At 40.5% G+C, this 11,381-nt stretch overlaps 1 protein-coding gene across 7 annotated transcripts in view; it reads left to right on the top strand.

The window, feature by feature from the left end:
• The first annotated feature begins 438 nt into the window (after window positions 1-438).
• The window catches only part of BEND5 (BEN domain containing 5), a 923,615-nt gene continuing 912,672 nt past the window's right edge, over window positions 439-11,381 (top strand). For 3 of the 7 annotated variants that reach the window (XM_038182817.2, XM_038182813.2, XM_038182815.2), the window contains exon 1: window positions 4,325-4,532. In XM_038182817.2, the coding sequence (XP_038038745.2) occupies window positions 4,448-4,532 (85 nt within the window). In that variant the 5' untranslated portion in view covers window positions 4,325-4,447. Of the gene's footprint in view, window positions 498-4,321; window positions 4,533-11,381 lie in introns of those variants that run through there. The other 4 variants (XM_038182814.2, XM_038182816.2, XM_027463542.3 and 1 more) reach the window with 3 other exon arrangements.

Here is an 11,381-nt window from a genome sequence, read left to right as displayed (position 1 = left end):
ACTCATGCGCTGAATTTTGGGGCGGGGTGGGGTGGCCACAGAGCTATGAAGGCTGCCTTCAGGTACTGCCCGCGCTCCACCTGAGCTCATCACCCTGAAACCAGGAGCGGGCGGGCTCTGCCCCTATGGGGCGACCCAAACCCTAACCCCCCGCTCTCCCCGGGGCCCCCAGGCTGTAATTGCTCCCCCGTGGAGGCGGCGGGGGTCCGCGCACCTCGGTAACGAGCCCCCCTCAGAGCCCAGCTCCCCCCGGGGGCAGCGGGCAGGCTCTCCCCGGGGCGGGGCGGGGCCGGGCCCTGTCAGCGCCGCAACATGGCGGCCTGCGGGTGGCATGGGGAGGGAAGGAGGGAGGGAAGGAGGGGGGGGGGGGGCGCGGGACTCCCCTGGCGGTGACGTGTGTTGCCATGGCGACGCGCGGGCAGCGTCTCGCGCCGGGTGGGGGGGAGCGGGGGGGATGACAACAAATATGGCGGAGAGGAGCAGGACGGCAGAGACGGGTCAGTGCCGGCCGCAGGCGCCTGGGCGGGGGGAGAGGGGAAGAGAGGAAGAGACAGACCCCCCCCCCTCCATCCCTTTCTGCAGGGGGTGAGGGCTGCTGCTGGCAGCAGAGGGGAGGAGAGGGGCTGCCTCGCTCGGAGCCCTGCTCTCCGGGGAGCCGGAGGGGAGCGCCTCCTGGCTGAGGGGGAGAAGGGGTCCGGGGCGGGAGCCCCCTGCCCAGGGAGCTGGGGAAGGAGGGGCAAGGCCCCGTGCCTTGAGGTGAGGGGCACCTTCCAGGGGGTAAATGGTAGTGGGGGGTGACCCTTCAGGCAGGGGAAGGGGGAGAAGCCCCAGGCTCTCAAGCCCTGTCAAAGGGGGGAGCCCTGTCCCAAGGAGAGCCCCCCAGCCAGGCTGGCAACCCCCAGCCAGCCCACACGAAATGTGGGGGGCAGCCCTGCAAGAGGCTGGTGGGGCAGCCTGCACCACGCACCTGCCTGCCTGCACGGGGCAAAGGTGGTGGTGGTGAAGAGCAGAGCAGAGCGGTGGACAGGGGTTCCCCTCACGTGAGAAACCTCAACCTACTTTGTCCAGAATGGGAAAAAAAATAGATTTGAGGTTGGAATAAAAACTGCACCATGAGGCTGATGGCTCAGGGGGTGACCCACAGGTGCTGCTTGACCTGTCCCCGGAGCCCTAAAGAGTCTGGAGGCTGCAGAGGGACAGCCTGCTGCATGCCTTGCATCTCACACGTGCTATTCTGCCAGGGTCTCTCTAGCGTAGGTGCCAAGTGTTTTTCCTCCTATTCAGGACAGATTAACAATGGCTCTGACTGTGTGTGTATGTTGAGATAAGTTTGTCATGAAACTCAAGTTTTGTGTTTCTTCCTGAGTGGTAAGAATCCTCTAGGTACAGGGGTCTTTCCTATTGTAACAAAACACTGTGAAGGTCTTTTCCACCCCACAAGAAAACAAAACCACCCAAATAATTTATGAAAATTCAAGTTATTAACATTGTGAGGATGAAACCAAGATAATGACAGTTTTTCTGAATATTTAATATCCCACAGCACCATACATAAATTATCTAGCTTCCTGAACCAAAAGCTCATTTTCCTTGCCTGCTGTTAGCTGCTGTGCATGTGCTTTTCTACCTCAGAAGTGGCTCCATGTTTAATGAAGATGCATTATCCGTAGAACTGACTTTGGATTTTAGAACCATTCAAGGTGAAAAAAAGTGATAACTACATGAAATGCTCTTGAACTCTGGAAAAAAAAAAAAATACCACGAAGGCTATTTCTGAGTAGATTGGCTTAAGGTTCTTCAACTCCCTGTCTGTTTCAAGCTTGCTGTCTCTGAACCCCCAAAACCACACCAAGAAGTTTATTATACATTAAATTTGTCCACAAGGCAGGTGATCTGTTTCATCTGCTGTGCAACACTGTGCTAAGCACAGCTGATCGGCTCTGACTGCACCACGGAACAGGGAATGCATCTCCAGTGGCCACCATTCGACTTCGTCAACTTTCCTACGGACTTCATCCACCTATGCCTATCTTTGTCAGTAACTTTATATAAAATGTGATAGAACTTACCCACTGTTTCTGTATTAGTACATAAAGTTACATTTATATTGCGTTCACTGCTTTAATCTTTAAATTTGCAGCCTTACAGTATTTGCTTTTTATTTTTAACCTTGACATGAGCTTATTCACATCTGTCCATTTCAGCTAGGTAGTCAGTCACTTTCTCATAAACGCATCAATTCCATGAGATTGCACTGAAATCATGTTTCATTGCGTGTCCTGATACATATCCATTTAAATTTTGCAGTGCCTGTCTAGCCATTTTGCAGCTGTAATCTGTGGGTCCCTCCTGTTCGGAGAAACCAGATGAAGAATTAAAACGTAAAGAGTCAAAAAGATAACACCAAAAGTTTTCAGAGATTCGTGGGGCTTGGGGAAAGCAAGTGAAACAAATTTATGGTTCCCATTTTTAAGAAAGGGCATAGAAGGTAGGGTCTGGAAAAAGTTTCTGGTTTTCCCCCTTAAACTTTGGTTTCTGACGCTGTTTGAAGCACAGAAAATGTAGTAGTAGCTAGGGAATGTTCTTGCTCACGGTGCATCCTGTGTACTTCCTATGTCCTCATGCTTTGTCGGATATGGACTACTCTTGAGGAGATCCAGGAGTCTAGCTCCAGAACCTGCATTTTACACACATCTGATTTTTTCTGTGTTCACGCAGGGAGAGCAAAGCCATTACAGGAGGACTGAACACTGTTCAAACCACATAAGCTGATTTAGCTGGTATGACTATATTATACTTGCTGTTTCAGTTTTGCAAAAACACCATGTTTTTATTCCTGGATTTGTCAGAGAAACACAATTCCAGAATACACAAACAATAGCTAAGTCTTATCTTTCCATTTTGAAATACTGTTATTTCTAATTTTCAAATGAGAAGACTGCATTAAAGAGATATTAAAGGTAATTTACCCATGCTTTATAGCAGCACAGATTACTGGTATGGAAGTGCTATTCTTCTCCTTGTTTGCTTATAAGGTATTTTCAATCTTTCTAAACTCTTAGCTTTGAGAATATGCTATGTCAAGTGCTTCTGTATATTAATTATGCTTTATGGAAAACATATCTTTTTATCATGTAAAAATTTTGCATTTCAGTTTACCTTTCTTACACTGGTCATTATACATACTGTTTCCATATAAAAATGTCTTCTAATGATTTTATTCCTTTTTCATGTAGAAAATTTTTACTTCTGTAGTAGTTTCTACAAATTTTTATTTTTATTAATAGGGAGGGGTGTTAGGACACAGAATTCTACAAAGATAGAATGCTCTCAACTCTTACTGTACTGTTATACTTAGCTTTATTTTCTAGATTATGGTTTAAGCCAATCTGTGTGTTTCAAATGAGATTGAGATTTAATGTGGAAGGTAGATTACTTCACATCTGTCTACTGCGGAGTGCATTATGTGGTATGATGCATGCTGGACTAGGCAGACATCTGGTCTAATCCATTAAAATAGTTCCTCTGTGTTCTGATGTTTGGTTAGAGCACTACAAAACATCTTGTTTTATTCTGGATTAATCAATCATTTCTCCATTGCACTTGGCTTCTTATTCTTACCTGTTTCCTTGGAACGGCTCAAATCCTATTTCTGCAATAGGCCATAAGTTTGTTTGCTTGCTTCCCTAGGTAGGTTCTTCACATTGCAAGCTTGGAATCCAAATTAAAAGCCACTTAACCTTCACTAATGAAGTCTGCAGGAGAATGAAAGGGATTAAGTTAGTTACTTTCAGGTGCTGCTTGGTGTCTATCCCTTCCTCATATTACGCTCAGCTGAACTTGATGTCTCATACCTTTAAAAATGCAGGATATAGCAAGGTGGCCTGCTTAGTTAAGTTTCTTCCAAAAATTTAACATCATTTTTCCAATTCTGTAGCAAAGATGACCTTATTAATTTATCTAAGGAAGGTTTAGGAATAGATCAAAGTGAGCACAGGATACCTGTATTTGATATTTTTTTTTTTGACTCATGAACCACCCTCTATCAAGATGTGACAATAACTGCATAATTGTTTTATCTTTCTGATAAATAGAAAATGAAGATCAGATGAAAGTATTTAACTTTTCAGACATGGATCTAGCTAAACTACATAGATCTTGCCTAACTACTGTGTTTTCCTCAAGTTACTGTTCATCTGTCGGTCTGTGTTGTTACCAGAAGACTTGCCTCTTGGGGTTTGGCTGGCCAGAGGGTGTGGGTTATTCCTGGGCTTTGTAACAGTTGTCGCTCTTGGGGTAGGTGTACGTTAGCCTGGATTGGAAGCTTAATGTATTATCCCGTAGTTGCAAGTCATTTTGTGGGTATTAGTATTTCTGGTGTTTCATCGAGTTGTTGTTGCTGAAGTAATAGCAAAAATAAAAAGAAGACATTTATTCATGGTACTGGATGGGGTATGAATGTGTCTTGAAACCAAAGATCCTTGTTACTGGGACAGATTTCTCAGCTGGGTGGGTAGGTGTTTCATGTTCAGGTACGTGTTGTGATAGTTACCTGACAGAGTCATGTTAACTCACATTTCATATTAGGACTGGTAAGGGTTTTCAAAAGTATTTGCAGTTGGGCTGGCCTGGCTGCAGTGAGGACAGCTTTAAACTACTGTAGAATGCTGAAACATCCCTCAAAGTTTTGGTAGTAATTAAAATTTCTAAAATACTTAGGGTTGAGATCATTGTTTCACCAATCTGTGTGTGGAGAGCCTGACTGATGTGTAAGTTCAGTAGTGCTTTCTAACTGATTTTAATGTGATAATGCTGAGCTAGACTGCTTTGAAAAAGAGCTTTTGATTATTCATTCTAAAAGAATAATTATTCTCTTAAAAATACTTAATCACATATGGTACAAACGCATTCTAGTATCAAGAACATACTGCTTTCTTTTAGGTGGCAGCAGCTGCTAAATAAAGAGCTGAACTGAATTAGACAACCAGTTCCATGGTCTTTTTTTTTTAATTTTTTATTAAATATAGGCCTTATGGGTAACTAGACTCTCTCATTCACCAGTTTTGTCATGAGGAAATTTAAAATAGGAGAAATCACTTAATTATTTTAACAGTAATACTTGTAATCTCAGTCTTTAAAGTAACACCAAATGTCGCTGGCACTTCTGGTCTCCTAGGCAAATTTAATTTCTTAAATTTAATTATTTCTTAAATTCCTTCTGAATGTTGAAGTGTATATAAACAACATAGCTTATTTCCTAATCTACACAAATACATAGCTTTGCACTTTACTAGCCTGTACGCATAGCTGAATTCCAGTGTTGGGGAAAAGTGGAACCTTGGTGCTGAAAGGGATCTGTCTCCTGTATCCTCCTATCGGCAGGAAAAGATTTCAAGTCAGTGGAAATTGTAAGGGTAGTGGGCCCAGACTTGCAGATGTTCCCACACCATAAAGAGCTATTTGCAGTTGTTTATGAAATGCTGCAGGATGTATTTGTAAACAAATTCAGAATGTGTTTTGTTCAGCAAACTCATTTGCCAGAGCTTACTGACAGCATGGGCATGTTTTAACTTAAGCAGTTCAAAGTCAAGGGGATATTAGAGAGGTTTATTAGTAAATTTGAAGCACTCTAAGACCATTAACTACTTCAGCTTTTAGTGCTTAAGTTGGAGTATTTATTGAAGTAACTCACAAAAATTAATTATAGTTAACACAGAAAAATAATATAGTAATCATTGTACTATGTTGCTGATAGACTGATATTCAACTTATTTCCAACTTTTTCAATTATCTAGTAGAAACAATTCCAACTCCCCACTAGAAGAATTTGCTGAAGAGCTGCTAGTGTATTTTTGGTGCTGATAGCTTTGATCATGTTTCTATTGCATAATTCGCCAAATAAGGAGACCTAAAAAATATTAATGAAGGCTTTATTCAGCCAGAAGATATAATTTAAGAAAAAGAAAGAGAAACAGCAATACGTTGAGTATTCCGGTTGCCACCTCTTAATGGTTTACCATTTCCTAGCCATGTTTCAAACAATTTTTCTCTGACAAATAATCAAAGCTTTTGAAAGTTACTTACCTCAAGCCTCCCAACATTTTTTCTTTCCAGTGAAGTTCAAAGCACCCTATTAATTATTAGCGCTTGTGAGAGAAGGTTTCTGAATTTATAAAAAGTAAAATGAGACATATTGAGAATTTTAATAGGTTTTATACTGAAATTTGTAGAACAAGTTTCTGCAAGTTTCTTTAGTGTTTCTGTCACTGTGTTTTCTAGGCAGAAGTCTCATGCAAAAAAAAAAATCAGATCAGACTCACAATGCATTTATATGGCCTACATTGCATTTCTGTCTTTTGAAGTTGAACTTTATAGATACAAAGCTCATTAAAATAGGTTTTAAATTCAACTTCTTGTGTTAAAAGGTAGCTGGCTAGGTCTCCACATGGGACTACTGACAGGACTGGGAAACGTAGATCTGCAGCTCAAACCCAATTATCAAATGGGATATCTAATAGCAATAGCTGTTACCTCTCTCAGAAGAGCTGGACAACCTGTCTACACTCAGGCTGTTTTCACACAGAATTTCTAGGTTGGAAGAGACCTCAAGATCATCGAGTCCAACCTCTGACCTAACACTAACAGTCCTCCACTAAACCATATCCCTAAGCTCTACATCTAAACGTCTTTTAAAGACTTCCAGGGATGGTGACTCCACCACTTCCCTGGGCAGCCCGTTCCAATGTCTAACAACCCTTTCGGTAAAGAAGTTCTTCCTAACATCCAACCTAAAACTCCCCTGGTGCAACTTTAGCCCATTCCCCCTCATCCTGTCACCAGGCATGTGGGAGAACAGGCCAACTCCAAACTCGCTACAGCCTCCCTTAAGGTACCTGTAGGGAGCAATAAGGTTTCCTTCTTGCTGCTCTTCTTTCCTCCACCAATATCTGCTTAGGAACAATAGCTATAAGGTGAAATGATGATGTAGTTATCTTCACTTAAAAAACAAACAACAAAAAAAACCTAGGATACCTCAGTAACAGAGAACACCAAACTGTGTAAATGAGGTGCTACAGGATGTGGAGTGGAATTTGGCTCAGGTGCTTTTTGCTGTCACTCAGATCCAGCTGCTGCCCAGCAGCATTGCTGCAGGGTTTGGGCTGGCTCCAGCACACCCCCCTGGGTGTTTGGACCATGCTACATCATTCTTGTTTATTGTGGATTAACTGTGCTGCCCTTTTCCAGAACTGCGTGATTCTATAGAAACCAGCTCAGATTTCTCGAGTAATCCCCCAAAGTAGTTGGCATGCAGAGCCATGACACAGCATTGCTATGTTTAGATTGCATTGTACCTGAGATAAGTCTTTCCAGGCTCAAGCTGTGTCTGCAATTAATCTACAGTAGAGGTAAAACCAAATTACAAGCAAGTGAGAGTTGGCTATAGGTACACGTTTTTGTGTTCATATTCCAGTTTCCTTGTTACAGTGTCTCTGAAACTCCTCATTTTCTTGACATTAACACAGAGGCCAAGTTTGTCATTTAAGAGCTTGGAGTGCTCTTGAATTGTGGAGTGCTCTACTTTTTTTTTTTAACCTTAGACTTTTAAATATATTTTTAAAGCATTAGTACTATTTGTAAGTCATAGTTTGTAAAACTCTACCAAATAATAATCATGATTCTGATTTAATTTTGTGAATTGTGCAAATTGAAAGATGTGGACTTCATATTAATTCTAGGGCCCTGATCCTGCAAGTGCCTGTAGATGTGAGATTGTGGATTTTTTTTCTTAATGTTGCTGCTTTCACGAGTAAATCTATTCATGTATGTATGTGTATAGTAAAGTGTTTTCATGATTGATTCTGGTTTAGGATAAGTAATGTATTAAGGTTAAAGATAAAATTTATACAGTGTGATACATATGGTTTCTCGTATACATATCTGCCTCTGTTTTTGCAGTATGGTTAACTGGCCTGATTCATAGAACTGTAGTGGCAAAAATCAACCATAAAAAAGGTTGTGGGAGGAGAAAATAAAAAAATATATATTTTAAGTATTATTATTATTACATAAATTTGCTATCTGACTTTATTTCACTTGCTAATTTGCATAGCTATTTACTTAGCAGTTGCTCTCCCAGTTGCAAGTGAAAACGGGCAAGATTTCGCTTTTACATATTGTTCCATAATCACCTTGAAAATGTGTTGAATTTCAATCTCTACAAAAACAAGAGGAACGTCAGTTCCTGTGAAACACCAGAGCAGAACGGCAGGAATCCATTCCAAGGAAAGCCCAACAGGAATCATTACAGGTTTGCTGATGTGTTTTTGTTTGCAATAAGCAGTGAAGTTACTGTAGGATCACAGCACACTTTAGAGCTGGATAACACCTATCAAATGGCTATCATGTTTTCGTGCATGTAACCTGCACATGGGGTAGCATATACTCGATTTATGAAATATTCCTCAAATAACATATACAAATCCCGAGGCAGTTCTGTTTTGGTGGTGGTAATTCTCCATGTAAAACAGGACTGTGAGGTAAACTTGCCTCTGTACTACTTACTTGTATCTGCAGTCTCTACTACTGCTGAATCACAGATGTTTTGTAACTACGCAGAATAGTGGTATATCTGCTGGTTATTTTATTTCTAAGCAGAACAAATAATCAGTAATTTGATCTCAGTTTTCTGTGTGTAAGTCTTCTAGTAGGTAGAGCTTTGGTTTGTGTTCTGAATACTTGAAGTAATTTGTATGCATTTCACATTCCTATAAATATTGTATCAACGTAGCATTTGCTTAGTTAAAAAAAAATGCTGAATATGGTGTATTGGTTAGTAGTGTTCTCTATAGTTAAATTCCTGTTACTCTTGCATCAGCAATGTAGTTAGTGGATCAAATGTGCTTTGCTGACATTTTTATATCAGGAAACAGGAATTCTGAAACAATATTTAAACCTTTTGCTCTACTGTACTTTGTGAATAAAATAAAGCACCACAATGATCTAATGTTTGATATGAAATTCTAGATTATGCTGAAGTGTTTATTATCTAGAGTAATTTCAGCTGTGTGAGTAAGCAATGCTTGGGTGGAAGAAATCCACAGTGGTTTAAACTTGTAGTTTGGAATGGACTGTTTCAGAAAGTAGAGGCAAAGACGCTATTTGCAACTAAGAATTTACAGGAGTTGTTTCAATGATTAATTACGATTATGAAAGTAACAGTGTAATTAATTTCAACAACAGGGTAAAAATATTCCAAAAGTAATATTAAAATCCTTATATTATTTTAGATGTATTCTAGTAGATAAGATTTTTAAGTAAATAAAGTAAATAAGTAAATAACATCTTCCTTGATGTGTTTGAGACTATTGTTGACTTGACTGACAGAAGACATGCCTATCGCTAAATGAAAAATGAACAGGAAGCGAGGATAAAACTGTATTTCTAAGTTACACCCATTCAAGAGTCAAGGAAAAATAAGTGTGACCCTAAGAAGGATGCATGAATTAAGGTGCATCATACATGGGATAGAAAATGTCAATGAACTTGCATCACCCTTACGTGAATCCACTATTACATGTGAAAATGGTGTTGAAGAGAAAAGACGCTGCTATGTGGAGCTGCTGAGGTGCCTCCCCACAGGATTTTGCCCTCTGTGGACCCATCACAGAGGGCCTGGTCTCCCCTGGTGTGAGGATTCATTGCCAGTTAGTGGTTGAGTCGGGAACTGAAGTCACGTATTGTGACCACTAGACTTAGTGATATTCAAATACATGTTTCTTTGGACAGGTGCATCCCCAACAAATGTACTGTAGCTACTTGTTAAAAACCAAAAAATCAAAATACCACTGAGTGGTGTGTTTGGTGGAGTACCAAAGCTGTCCCGAGGGCAGGCTCACCAGGCCTGAGGATGAGAAAAAAGCCTGATCCAATCTAGAAGTCACAGCTGTATTACCTCAGCGCTGAACCTGAATTAATTTGCATAGTATAGTTTATTATTGCTGGCACTGCATTACATCTATAGCTGGGTTTATTTGACCCTTTTTTTGGATCACAGCTGGTGTTGAGTAAAATGTGGTATGGGCATCTCTTCAAAGACAGTCTGGAAAGCCCCTGCTAAATCAGCAGACGTAAGGATGTCAACAGTACTAGGAACTCAGTGTGAAAGGTTTAATTTTCATAAAGAGCAAAAACACTATTTCTAGGTTTATTTAACCTAGGCAGTATTCTTGAAAGACTTCCATAGTACTTTGTACTTACTAAGGGACAGCTTTTGTGGGCAAGCATTTTGAAAGTGATAGTCAGGACTGGAGGGTATGAGACCTAGGACAAATAAAATAAATTATGCTACAGCCTGTTGATAAAGCTGACAATAAACATGTATCTCTGTTGTATCAAGAACAATTATCACCTGTTGGGTTGTCTTCAGTTTCCCAGCCCACAATCCTAACGAAGAGAGGCACACCAACTTAATGACTTACCTATTAAAACTGAAATCTCTGTATTAAAGGCTATGTAGTCACAGGTCAGGATCATTGCATTGTTTGGTACGTATTAGATGTTTTAGTTGCATCTAGCTGGCCTCAGTGTGAGTTATTTTTAACATAAATATTCATTTTGTCATGACTTCTTTTTAGTTATGCTGTCATTAAAACAATTTAATTACGCTGTTCTCTTAGGTTAAAGATGACCTGATTGGCATAGTGCACACTCCTGGTTAGGATATCATGAGCTGGTTGTTGCTTAATCACATGGCTTTCTTGTGGTCTTAAACCAGAAAAAAACATTTATTCTATAATATAGAGTGCAAAACAAGGAAAAAAAAAAAAGCCTCTGAGGAAGTAATGTTCCAGTTTTTGGAATAGAATATGATTTTACTGCATAGAGTAGAAGTGGGCAAGGTGTAGTCCACAGGGCAGATCTGCTGTTGCTTTGTCACTGTAAGTATGGATTAGGAATGGTGTGGTTTAGACCTTCTGCGCTGAAACTGAAGTGTGGTCTGCACCAACTAGAACTAACTGAACCGACTGAACCATCATCTCTTGGCTGGTGCTACTGAGGTTATTCAGAAATACCTGTTAGTAAGCATTTTGTAGGTAATCATTTCACATTTAAAAACCTTGCCAAAGAAAGGCTTTTGAATATACCCAGGATACCCGTGGGTCTGATTAGTGTACCTAACAGCCTAGGCTCGATATCCTGCTTTTGTTAAATCAGTGCTCCGTACCTGGGCAGCTGCTGGAACCGTGGCATAGATCTTTCCCTTTCTTTCCTCCCAGTTCTTCCATCTTTCTCTATGTTACTATGAAAACAGGTGTATTTTTTGTAAGCTTTTTTTTTTATTATTTTTTTTTTCAACATTATGCAGCATGGGAAATATTTGT

The sequence above is a fragment of the Anas platyrhynchos genome, chromosome 8, assembly GCF_047663525.1.
Source record: "Anas platyrhynchos isolate ZD024472 breed Pekin duck chromosome 8, IASCAAS_PekinDuck_T2T, whole genome shotgun sequence".
NCBI lineage: Eukaryota > Metazoa > Chordata > Aves > Anseriformes > Anatidae > Anas > Anas platyrhynchos.
This window is presented reverse-complemented; position numbering and strand designations above follow the sequence as displayed.